At 40.5% G+C, this 12,897-nt stretch overlaps 1 protein-coding gene across 1 annotated transcript; it reads left to right on the forward strand.

The window, feature by feature from the left end:
• Positions 1–3,734: 3,734 nt before the first annotated feature.
• On the forward strand, positions 3,735–4,680 carry LOC119744402 (collagen alpha-1(X) chain-like). Its single transcript, XM_038220320.1, has one exon. The coding sequence runs from the start codon at positions 3,735–3,737 to the stop codon at positions 4,560–4,562; it is 828 nt and encodes a 275-aa protein (XP_038076248.1). The 3' UTR covers positions 4,563–4,680.
• Positions 4,681–12,897: the final 8,217 nt, after the last annotated feature.

Raw genomic sequence — 12,897 nt, forward strand, 5'->3', positions numbered from 1 at the left:
TGGTCTGTGATTGACAGGTGCCAATCACAATCCACGTGTTTGAATGTGTCACCGACATCCATACAGTCATTCCACCGATTCGATGCGTCTGTTGAAGTGTCGGTGATACAAGCTTCAGGGTTTAACGTGTGGCAATGTAACATTAACATCATTTCCCTCTCATCAATATGAATCGAGTCAGTGATGTGTGATTGACAGCACGCAAGGGGCCAATCACAAACCGGGCTCGCAAGTTCCTCAGTCACTGCTCGGGAAATCGACGTCATTATTTAAGTCACAAGCTGACGGCTCAATCCTCACAACGACTGCAGCTCATGTTCATGTCCAGACGACAACCCGAGAGAACTGTTTGCAAGAGCGAACAAGAATTGCACGGTGAGTTTTTGATACAATCTTTTACGATAATTCTTCCAACTTTGGGATTGATCTTTTTGATTAATGATATTGACAAAAATGTGCTTATAGCCAAAACAGTGCGCTGTAAATATTTCCGACCATGATGATCCCGTTTCCATACGTTAACTTGATAACTTACCGATAGGCGCTTGAATAATCACCAGATATTATAATGTATATAAGGCCCCCCAAAAAGTCTCGGGTTTCTGGTATGGAGCTTGCCCAAAAAGTGGTGCGGCGAGTTTTGTTTTTGTTTTTTTGTTACCTGTTTTTTTTTTTTTGCTTCAAATGTCGGCTGATGACTGCAAATGGTGCCCGACTGAACTTAGTGCAAATATTATGGGAGACTAGAGAGGCCACATAAAGCTTATTCTCGATCATAACCCCATCTAAAAACACGTTTAATTGTGCAGCAGCAGGATTCCAGTCGAACCAGTGAGTTTGGCGGTTTTGAGACATCATCTTTCATTGAAAAAAAAAATCATTTTGCCGACGCGCATGGCTACAGCGACGCGAGCGCATACCAGAAACCGGAGACTTTTTTTGGGGGGGGGGGCCTAATGTAGCTGAATTAGTTCTTAGTCTGAACAGTTGCTGCAGATTCACACCAACATTTTGTGAGGCCAAAGTTTCAGGCAATAAAAGATAAGAGCAAACTAATAAGGGTTTTATTTTATTTGTTCGGAAAAAGGAATTCCTGTCTGACGATATTATTGCTGCTACTTCCAAGGTGCACTCTCAATTGTCCAAAATTCTGACTGCTATAGCTCTTACGAACTTACTTGAATTCTTGTCGCTACCGATAGCACACTATAAATTCATGAAAGTTTTATAGTTTTTATTGCCATTCAGGTTCGTCAGTTTTCCAGTCATACCTGGCTGAAGGTTTTCAAGAGCATATTACATGAAGTTCCATATATATTGTTATTGAGGTTTACGCACTTGCACAATATTCAAATGATAAATTAAAATCTTTTTTTCTTGTTAAAAAAAAGAAATCTTGCAAAAGTTCGACACTTGACCCATAATATCAGTATGACCATTCAGCCCCTTGATTTCTTGCTAGTTTTCCCTGTTTATTGTATCAAACATATAATCCCGATGCGATGCGCTCACCTTTTTTCCGGCAATCACACTGACTGATTCAGGATAAAAGGTTATGCGGAAGTTGGCCACGGAAGAACGTATAAAGGAAATCGGGACATCTTAAACATCCTGTCCTATGTTGTGTTATTTAAAATTGGGATAATCTCAATACCTTTTGCGCTTTGTTTTTAAATTGTGTCATTTCACTAGGTCACAGTACGCCATTCCGGTTTGATCACAATATAGGCCTAAACGTTTTACTTTCAAACATTGCACGATAAAAGTGTCACCGGTCAGAATAAACTAGAGGGCGCAAATACAAACGGACCGGATCATTATTACACGCACAGTTTTATTCAAGTCCAAATTGCTTTATCTGGCTGGATTTATTTTTAGAAATCATGTTAACACTTGATGTTTGTACAAATTATTGGGTCCGTCTGCTCTGCTGTCCGACTCCAAAGTTTGAAGCACCAACTTTCCGATGAATTCAGCCATGTTTGCATGTAGGGTTTCACTCAGAATGTCACTTAGATTCTGTTAAATATCTTTTTGAAAAAGCAATATTTTCAGTGTTTTACGTTGTGCAATTGGTACAGATTTGGATTTTTTTAACCCTAAAGATTTTCCGAGACACATTCATGGTTGGCAAACAGATGGTGGCTGATGCTAATAGCCAAACAGGTGCGCTGATTTCCACCATCGGGGAAAACAATTCTTTTTTTAACGACTGCCGTGGTCCACCTGTAATATTTTCGCCACTATACTTCCGTGGTATGAATTCGTTTTCCCATGTAATGCAGACAATAACTGAATAACTCATTTTTATCAATTGGTATTATTTTCCGCCAGCATTCTGTTTATGTGTTGAAGGTTTCTTCCTTGAAACATGTGTCCATTCCTTTATACAAAATTATTAAAAATCAAGTCATTTTATACTTTATAATTATTAGACAGTACCTTCAAGGGCGGATCCAGAGAGTTACTGCCGGCGGTGCAGATTGTGCCGGGGAAAGGGTGTGGGTGTAAGGGCTCTCTCAAGTAAAGTTTGGCCTTATTTCATAACATTTAGGTCACTGCCGGGGGGGGGGGTGGAGCAGGGCGCCCCCTCCACACCCCTGGATCCGCCACTGATCTTGCTAAACTGCCGAGTTTTATTGAACATGTGTTACTTTTGTAAACGTATGCATGAATGTGAATTCCCGAGCAGGACTGAAATCAAAAGCACAATAAATCCAATGCAAAAATTACGTAAATTGCTTACTTTTTACGCGTAAAGTGAAGATACAATTAAATATTTTGATCATTCGCTAAATTCAACTGATTTGAAAAAGTTGCTAATTTGAAAGAAAGTGTTCAAATATTGAATAAGCAAGGTGTGAAATTGGACAGGAAAAAAAACTATTTGAATGAATTAATTGCTGTTTTAAAAACTCACATAATTATGCTTTCAAAGTCATTTCAATGACTTACTAGTGCCTAAAAAATACACACCATTTTTGGTAAAATGAATTTGAATAAAGGTTTTACTGATTGCGTTTTAATGTATGCTGATTTCATGGAGCATTCCGTTTCACAAGACACTTCACAAAGCGACATTAAAACAGGGTGTTGTTGTTTTTCTGGACGTTTTCGGCCAGGAAAATACCGGTCAAACAATAATTTTGATCGTTATTAATTAGTGAAAAATTTTCCCCGTTTTCGAATGATGATTTATCAAAATGAAAAAAAACCCTCACAATTGCATTAAGATGATGATAAAATGTGTTAATTTCTTACTCAAGTATAAATGTTACCGGTTTCTTTTTTTGTTTCAGCCCACACCGAATTCCTTGTGATCTCTTCTTGGACCTGATCTTCAAGTCTTTAAGAGCCAACCATTGAGGTCGGTGAGGTAATGTCTAATTAATTCTATCATGACCGTGGAAAGAGCAGGCCGTCCCCACAAAAAAAAAAAAAAAAAAAAAAAAAAAATTATGTAATTCGGCCTCTTTTCCTGACTTTCATCGGCGGGCAAAAGTAATAACCAGCCCAATTATGTGGATTGGATTGGATTATTTTCCTTATATTTTATGAAAATGAAACTGCAATATCACTCCGAATACATTCTCTGAATAACGATTCTTCAGAAATATTATGAATACATACATGTCCATCAGACAAATTCTTCAGTTTATGTTACATCATTATTTATTTAGTTGTTGCTTTTGTTTTCAGTTTTATGTATAGGCCCTATTTTGTTTTCTTTACAGATGAAGATATGCGGGGCCACCATTCTGTCAATCGCCCTCCTTCTGGGTAACTCTGTCAAGCTCCGAGCTTCCATTACTGGGCCGGTTCCCTCGGACGGTGATGGGCCTGCGTCTCAGGTGTGTCAGCAGTGCTGCCAGGGACCTGCTGCCATACCCGGCATACCAGGTCTGCCTGGGCCAGTTGGTCCGATGGGGCCGTATGGTCAGCCGGGGTCAAAGGGCGATAAAGGTCAGCAAGGTGTGATTGGCCCTATTGGACCTATGGGTGAGCGGGGAGCACCTGGTAACACTGGGTCTAAAGGTGACGATGGGATTGGTCTGCCCGGAAAAATGGGACCCAGAGGCCCACCGGGTCTTGTTGGAGCAGCCGGTCAGGCTGGTGTCAAAGGTCAGAAGGGTGAGCCAGGACAGACACCCGACGACTCCAGTCAGCAGGTAGCATTCACCGTGGTGAGGACGAGCACCTCGGATGAATCTACGAGTCACGACACCCGTTTGCCCTTCCAGCAGACCGTGACGCTTCTGCCGGGTACCAGCTTCGACCTCGAGACCGGTACGTTCACCTGTAGTGTGCCGGGCACCTACGTATTTACGTTTTCTGTTCTTAAGAATGGCAACAGCGGTGTCCTTTACATCCATCTTGTTAAAAACGACTACAAGGTTATCAGTACCTATGGTCACTCGAATCAACTTGGTCAGTTGTCTGGTAGCGCGGTAGTGGTCCTGCAGCGAGGAGACACGGTGTATTTGACCGTGTACGGTAGGGTGCAGAGTTCTTCGACCTATCACTACATCTCATTCAGTGGCTTCCTCCTTTTCTCCGAATAAATAAATAGTTAAATAAATAGAATTAAATCACAACGCATAAATATATAGGAGCAGTGCTGCATTTTTTTGGTTTCGCTTTCCATTTTGCCAAAACAGTAATCGATGAATTAAAAGAAAAATGTTCAATGTCCTGATAATAAGAAAGATAATTGATTCTTAATACAAAGCATTTTACATTCAAGTATCAAAACTGCGTAAAAACAGTTAAAGAAAAAGAAGTTATCTATATGACTTTTGAAAAAGAAGGTTTTAGCTGCGATTTAAAACCCTTCAAATTCTTTACGTTTTGCTCAAATAACGTGGAAGTCTGCACGGTCACCGTATGCCTTGTCAGGCTTTGGACAAACTCTAGGACGATTAAACTGAACCCCATCACAGCTTTTAGTGCGAATGTTAAACGCATGAACTGATATTTACTATGTGAACTACCGTAGTGCTGCCTCACTATGGCGGATAAGTTTGAAAAGTACCAAGGAATCTTGAATTCATTCCGCACCGTAACCGAGAGCCAACGTAGTTCCTGAAGTATGGGCGTACGACCCTTCCTTCTGCATATATGTTTTTTTTTTTAAAACTGGTCATCGTATGAAAAAACATAAACCGTTACAATAGTCTGTCTGGGAAGTAACAAATGCATGTATTAAAATATATTGTTGTTGTTAAATATACTGCTTTTTTTTTTTCATTTGCATTTTGCATACCGTATACAGCCAGAGATAAAATGAAGTCTGGTGATGTCATTTATTTATCCTCGGAAACTTTTTTTCTTGAAAAAAAACCCAAGGGTTTCAAATAGCGCCACAGTGAACCAAGAACTCTAAACTTTTGTTAAACACTTTATTTTGTATCCCGTGTTATACATGTGTAATTGAGTTTTTGTTTCATGTTAAAAGTTGAGTTTTAGAGCTTTCACTTTGATGAAATTGTGTACGATTTAATGTAATTTCAGTTGATGATGTGACACTATATCAGTAGATTACACAATTATGCTTCTATAGTATATATTTGATTTTACGAGAAAAAAAATCCAAGTATACATTTGAGGATGTGCTCTGTTAAGCAGCTAAACCAATTTAAGCACAGAAATTAATCATATAACATGTAATCAGTATCGAATATAAATACTCGAAAACTGTATTTTTAACATTACTTTAATTGAACATTTAGCTTTTAACAATGCGGAAAACCTTGTCCCACTCGTAATACATTCCATCAAATTCCTCTCAAGAAAGTAAAATTACAGAGAAATTTTGTCGTTGAAATGAACGAGCAAATCCCAGTCTGACTCTTGCGAACAAAATAATTTCTTATTAAGTACTTAAATATGTCATTATAGATAACATTTCTTATCCCTTTGATATTACAAATTATTGCAAATAAAGTCAGTTAATTACCTGTATTTGTGTCCATTTTTGTTTGTTTTGACTTCTAGATTTGGGGATCGTGTTAATGAAAGGCCGGGTTAACACTGGTTGAGGATGGATGGGGTGGAGGATGAATGATTAGTGGTGTCGAGGGGGTTAGGGATTGAAGATGAGGGGCGGGGAGCAAAATATGATGCCGATTGTTACTTATCTTTCAATAATTCATCAAAAACAATGAATGGCACTAAGACGATGGTGTAGTCTACTTATCCCATTTCGTCACCGTTTTCACGAAGAGCCACATAATGTCAAATTTTTTTTTTCATTATTTCGCATTGAAACAATGTACTTAACCATTTAGACGTGTTTCTGAAAGCAAAACATCATTAATTTCTAAGTTATATTAATGTTGCAAGGGAAAAAACATCTCGATAAATGCATTTTGCGTTTTCACGAAGAGCCACATACATTTTGGCCCTTTGAACGCGTACAAAACCCATTGCACGGAAATACGTAAAAGTAGAGAAAATGAGATTTGCGTTTTCACGAAGAGCCAAATATCTTTGTTGCATTTCAGCTGCGCGCGCGCGCTCACGCGCGCCTATGGAAATACACGTTGAACAGAAAGGGCCAATATCTCGGAAACCTGAATTTGCGTTTTCACGAAGAGCCACATATCTTTATTAATTAATTTTCACTAATTAACTGCTGTATTAAGTCTTATTACCGGATTCATGTAAAACTTCAGCTCTCGAAGAATCGTGTGATGGTTTTCTTGCTTCACAAAGTTGTTGCAAAGTGGTAATTTTTGCAGTTTAAAAATATGAGAAACTTCTTTTGCGATTATCTCGAAAACGCCTTTTCTTCAAAATCCACATATGTGGCTCTTCGTGATAACGGTGACAATTTACCTCACGGATTTTTAAAAAGCTAAAACATGTAGACAACAAAATGAGAAATGAAAAATGCTGGATGTTAGGCCCATTTTTGCCCCCTCCCCCTCCCTCCCCAACACAACCGGAAGCCCACCGACAGTGTTGTTCTGCATCCAGCTGTGAAGGGCAGGGTGTTCAGGTTGGCTTGGGTTTGAAGGGGACAGGTTGTGTTTCGCAGATTAATGTGGGGGGGGGGGGGGGGGGGTAAGGAGGTATTTACCCCCACCCAATATTTTGTAAAGACTGCCCTTTTCCATTCAAATGCCCCTTTTCAACGGGCTTACCCCCAATAACTTGTAAAGAGTGCCCTTTTTTTGAAGAAGAAATGCCTTTTTTTCTGATCAAGGGCCCTTTTTTAAAAAGAAATGGGCCAGGGTCATCGCAACGTGCATGGGGGGGGGGGGTGGATGTGTGCACGGGCGGAATTTTCGCGGAGGGGTTCATCGGCAAAACAAAGCTGAAGGGAAATAAAGTCCGAATTTTATTACGTTCAAATTCATTTCTTTTCTTTTTTTCTAATTTATATTTTCTTTTCACGTTTTTGGAAAGGTAAATTCAAAAACGCCCACCGTACACCAACTTTGCGGATGACGTTTGGGAGAAAAAAAAATCGCGCCCATGCAGGATGGTAAAGGGCGCACACCGGTAAATAGGCCTAAACCCATCCGCCGAGTGCATGAAAGAAAGTTAAACCCTCAAACTATTCTATATTAGAGAGTTCTGAGAGCTCTAGAATTGGGGATTTGAAGAGATAAGGCAATGAACCCTCTGGCCAGGATTTGGGGCTTTCAATTTTGAAAATTTTGGATGCAATTGGGCTCGAAAGTGGCGCTTTTGTGTCATGTTGTGGAGGGATCGTTTTTGAAGATGGCTACTGTTGCAATTTGGGAAAAACTTGTGGGGTCGCCTTTTTTGGGTGAGAATATCTCGAAAAGTCAATGGTCAACCCACAAAAAAATGAAAATAAAATAAAAGATGACATGTTGATTACCTTTTTTTCTTTGCAGCTATACCCGTAAGAGTTCTGAGTATTTTTACAAAGATTTTGAAGTATGGGCATTTAACACTTGTTTCCATGGGAATTGTAATACAGGGCTGCACCCCAAGACCTGTAAATCGACTCCCAAAGACATAAGTGATAACTACACGTACTTCCCGATTTTTGTTAGTAATACTCATGATTGTAGATCTCCAACGCATGGTGTTTGAAATTTTAATTGAATACATGTAGTATTTCTTGAGTTGTTGCCCCCAAAAACGATTTAATACTGTATTTCAAAATTAGAATTTCGTCCAGTGATTTGTCATGATGACTGTGTAACATTATGAGATTTAATATTATGGGGAAACTGTCAAACAATGAAATAATAATACATGTTTGACCGAAACAAATATAGTGTCTTATTAACGTGAAAAATACCAACCGAATGAAAACAGAAAGTCAACGTCCAAAAAATATGACACACGCAATAACCCGAGCCTACCAGGCCCAGATGTTTTAAGTTGTAAGTTCGGCCAGTAATCGGTCTTGATGTATTACTCATAAGGAGATTCTATTTCGCGAGAAACCGTCGAACAACTAATGAAAGTTTATTTCGAGAAAGGGCGCGCTAAATAAAACTAGTGTTAAGTTTTCATCAATAGAGGGGGCGCCTCATAAACATGGTCTCCACAAAGCGAGCAACTGCCAAGCCCCCATCGGCAAAAACCATCATCGTAAAATCATTATCTGCAATTGTGTGTTTTCTTGTGGTGTGCTCCCCCAGCTGGTAATGTGGCCCCTCCCCCCCCTCCCACATGTCCGGAGCTGGCCATGGTGCTGCTCCTCAGACACTCAGGTTAATACTGATTTCGCTCATCCAAACTTCATTTAAGAAAAAAAAAGGCTTGTTTCCGGTGTCATATGAAAATCAGACTCCTGGGTAAACTGATCAGTTCACCTTTACCCTAGTATTGGTTGAAATGTCTTACTTTGGTAAATGCATTTACCAAATTGAATTTAATGTACAAGTTACCAAGATTGCACACTTGTTATGCGGGTAATGAAGATACCCTGAAACATGTTTATATTTTTGCTCAACTCAACCGTGTGCGAAAACGCTTGCACGTGTTTAAGTGCATTTGAAAGAAAGTTCTGCATTTTTGAATGAGCGAGGGTGAAAAATTGGACTAACATTTGAATGAAGACTTTGCTGCTTTAGACCTTACATAATTATGTCTTCTACAAACATTAATGAGATTGACATACTAGCACCCTATTATTGGTTAAACTCTCTCGCGTGAGCGGTCACTCTACTAATTATCACCAGCTAGACACGCACAATACTATATCAATGTGTCTGTATTTTATAGGGTCCTAAATTCACGCTGCCCCGGATAAGAGACACCCCGGCGGAGACACGCCCAATGCAGTATCATTTATTAATCCTCGGAAGGATTTGTTTTCCTTCAAAAAAAAAAAAAAAAGACAAAGAAAGAAATGAGTTTGAATTACACCATAATGTCATTATTTTTTGTTTTCCTTGTGTGCCAAATTATTTTCATTGGATTTTTAACGTGTTAAAAGTTTGGTCTTAGAGTTTAATTCTGATGAAATGATTGTTTACGATTTAATGCAATTTTAGTTAATGTGACACTATCAGAGCATTGTTCAAACGCAGTTATAATTTTATTGCAAATGATTATTTTATTGTACAAAAGGTGTTGTTTATTTCCAAGTGCATATAGGTTTCAAAATATCTCTTTATTTGACAGCTTAACTCATTTTGTAATATCATGTGATAAGATAGAGAATATAAATTCTAAAAAAAAACAATGTTTTGAAAACTATATAGTTTGTGATAATGTGGGACATCCATGCCCTTTGTAATACACTCTGGAGGAATGAAATCGCATTCTCTGGAAAGTAGAATTATAAAGACATTTTGAATATTTACTAAACAAAAATTAAAGAAATCGTTTGTCGTCGAAATCAGTGATTATTATTAACAATTCTAATCAATTTGATATTAAAAATATTTGCACCAATTCAGTGAATTACTTTGTATTCTGTATAGTTATTTTGTTGTTTTGTCGTCTTGAATTTGGGGTTCGTGTTCAAGGCCCGGTACAGATGTGTGTCGAGGGGGTTAGGGGTTGCAAATGGGAGGGGGCAACAAAACTGATACCAATAGTTATTCATCTTTCAATCACTGAACAAGAGCAGTAAATATTACTAAGACGATGGTGTAGTCCACTCGTTTCATTTCCCACACGGATTCTTCAAGTATAACAATTAATAATTTGCGAGGCTAATCATCCTTACTCGCAGCTGGGATGCTGAATTGCGAAGGACGCGGCTACAACGTGGTCGGGCCGCTGGCACGTAAAGGCGCCTATGGCTGCCGGCCACATCGACCCATATATGACCACGGAGCACAGCCTGAGATCGAAAGTGTTTGATTTTGCCGGAGGGAGGAAAACCGGAAGGCACGTAGAAAAACCCTCGTGGAACAGGAGAGAACCAACGCACAACTCTACTCACACGTGATCCGCGGCCAGTATTCGAACCGTAGTCACCTTGGTGACAGGCGAGCACTTTACGCACAAGCCACCCACGCCACCCAAAATGCTAGTATAATGTAGTCAGGAAAAGTAATGAAGGAAAAATGAAACACATCCCCCACGCCTATCGATTTTGTAACGGCCAGCTTGCCGGGTGTAAGGCCCTTTTTTCTGCCCCCCCCCTTCCCCTCCACTCACAGCCTAACATAACTGGAAGCACATCGAGACTTTGGATCTGTCCGCCGTTGAGGGGCAGGGTGTTCAGGTCGGGTTGGGTCTGAAGGTTGTAAGGCATTAATTAGGTGGTTGCGTCCTGCAGATTGATGAGAGATGGGTGAGATGGGGTGGGGTGGCAAAGCCTTTGTGAGAGAGGCTGGATAGGGTGAAAGTTGAACTCACGTCAGCTTACGGGCAGGTGTGTTAGGTGCAGGGTCGTTGCCAAGTGCAGCGGGGAGGTCTGGGTACCCGACTTAGTAAAAATGGTCTGCGCATTGAACAAGCGGCCAGCTCCTCAGGCCAGACGGCGTAGTACGGACGTCTTGTCCTCTTTGCCTCTGGTTAAAGCTGTCTCAACAATCCCCCCCCCCGTGATTTTCAAATATCCGATGGCAGATTTATTTCCGTTCAAATATTAGTGCTGTTCGTGGTCAAACTCATGGTCCAAGCCAGATGTTGAGATACGATACGTCACTTCAAACTCAGCTAGGGAGGGCGTGCCTCACCACTCAGCTTTCCTGGGATTCGGGGGAGGCGCTTAACTCTTTGAATGCTTCCTCCAGAAAAGGCGCTTAACTCTTTGAATGCTTCCTCCCGAAAATGAGGAGTCTTAATTAAGGTCCCTTTGATGAACCACGCCAATGAGTAATACTTTGCGGCGTAATATCTCTCGGAAATACTAGGTTTGAAAACTACACACCCTAAATAGGCATAAGTATAGGTACTGTTTGGAATTGTGGGCAGTATTGTTCCGCTAGAAATCAGGCACACTCAGGGGCACACTTAGTGATTATTTTGGACTTTCGGTAGAATATGGGCCACCGTCTTTTAAAATTTTCTCAGTAGGCATTCTGATAGGCCGATCTATTTTAGCGGGGAAAACTGTTAGTTGTCATCAGCAGAAAATTGATGAATAACTAAAAACAGTGGCACTCGATAGGTTACCCAACGAAAAACAAATGTCACGACACGACTGTTAATGCTGTAAAAATAGGTTTACTCTTCCTCTTCCTGTCGACGTAACTATTAATAGAAAGGGGAACAACATCACTCTAGCATTAAATAAGCATTAAATAAGCACCCCCCGTTGGCTGCCCAGGGTGGTTAGGAGGGGGAAGGGATGGTGGGGGGGGGGGGGGCGTGGATTCAATTTGGGGATTCGTGCTTGGCTTGGAGATCAGGCTATTGAATGCTAGTGTTTCCTAAAGAAAGAAGTTTGTTGCACATGGTAAGATCCAAACAGTTGGGGTAAGTTTGGGATTAGGTTTGATTAGGCGAGGGTCAAGATCGGGGTTGGCCTAATTATGTGTTTGGTTTTAGGTATAGGTTGGGCTCAATAAGCGGAGGTGGGAGTGCCTCAATAAGCGGGGAGGGGGTTCTGCCCGCTCAAGGTCGATTGCATGCCGAGAAGTTGGCCGGGCCGAGCGCACGTTTGACTAGTGGATGGGGATAGACATGGTTATAATTAAGGTGCCTTTCGGGGAACGGCTGAATTCTGCAAAATAAGTATACTTCATCGTAAGAGGGCGGCAACTGTACAAGAACCGGATATTATGCACACAATATATTGAAGTTCTTATTACTTTTTCTTTTCAAGCTAAATTATTACGCCTTCGTTTTTCTATCAAAAATGCAGACCTCATAACCTGACTACAACATACTAGCCACCAAATGCGTGGCCCCATAAATAACATGAAGCGCAAAACAAACACTGATTGAATCACATAGGGCCGGTGTACGTCATTATTCTGTCTACCAATCATCGTTAGTCAACCAACAAGTCGGTGACCACAAGTGAGTGGTCTGTGATTGACAGGTGCCTATCACAATCCACGTGTAGGATTGTGTCACCGACATCCATACAATCATTTCACCAATTAGGTGCGTCTATTTGAGTGTCGGTGATACAAGCTTTGGGTTTAACGTGTGGCAATGTAACATTAACATCATTTCCCTCTCATCAATATGAAGCGAGTCAGTGATGTGTGATTGACAGCGCGCAGGGGGCCAATCACAAACCGGGCTTGCAAGTTCCTCAGTCACTGCTCGGGAAATCGACGTCAATATTTAAGTCACAAGCTGCCGGCTCACTCCTCACAACGACCGCAGCTCATGTTCACGTTCAGACGACAACCCAAGAGAACTGTTTGCAAGATCGAACAAGAATTGCACGGTGAGTGTTTGAAGCAGTCTTTTACGATAATTCTGCTAACTTTGGGATTGATCTTTTTTGATATATGATATTGGCTCACATGTACTTATAGCCAAAACAGTGCG

The sequence above is a fragment of the Patiria miniata genome, unplaced genomic scaffold (assembly GCF_015706575.1).
Source record: "Patiria miniata isolate m_02_andy unplaced genomic scaffold, ASM1570657v1 HiC_scaffold_7, whole genome shotgun sequence".
Lineage (NCBI taxonomy): Eukaryota > Metazoa > Echinodermata > Asteroidea > Valvatida > Asterinidae > Patiria > Patiria miniata.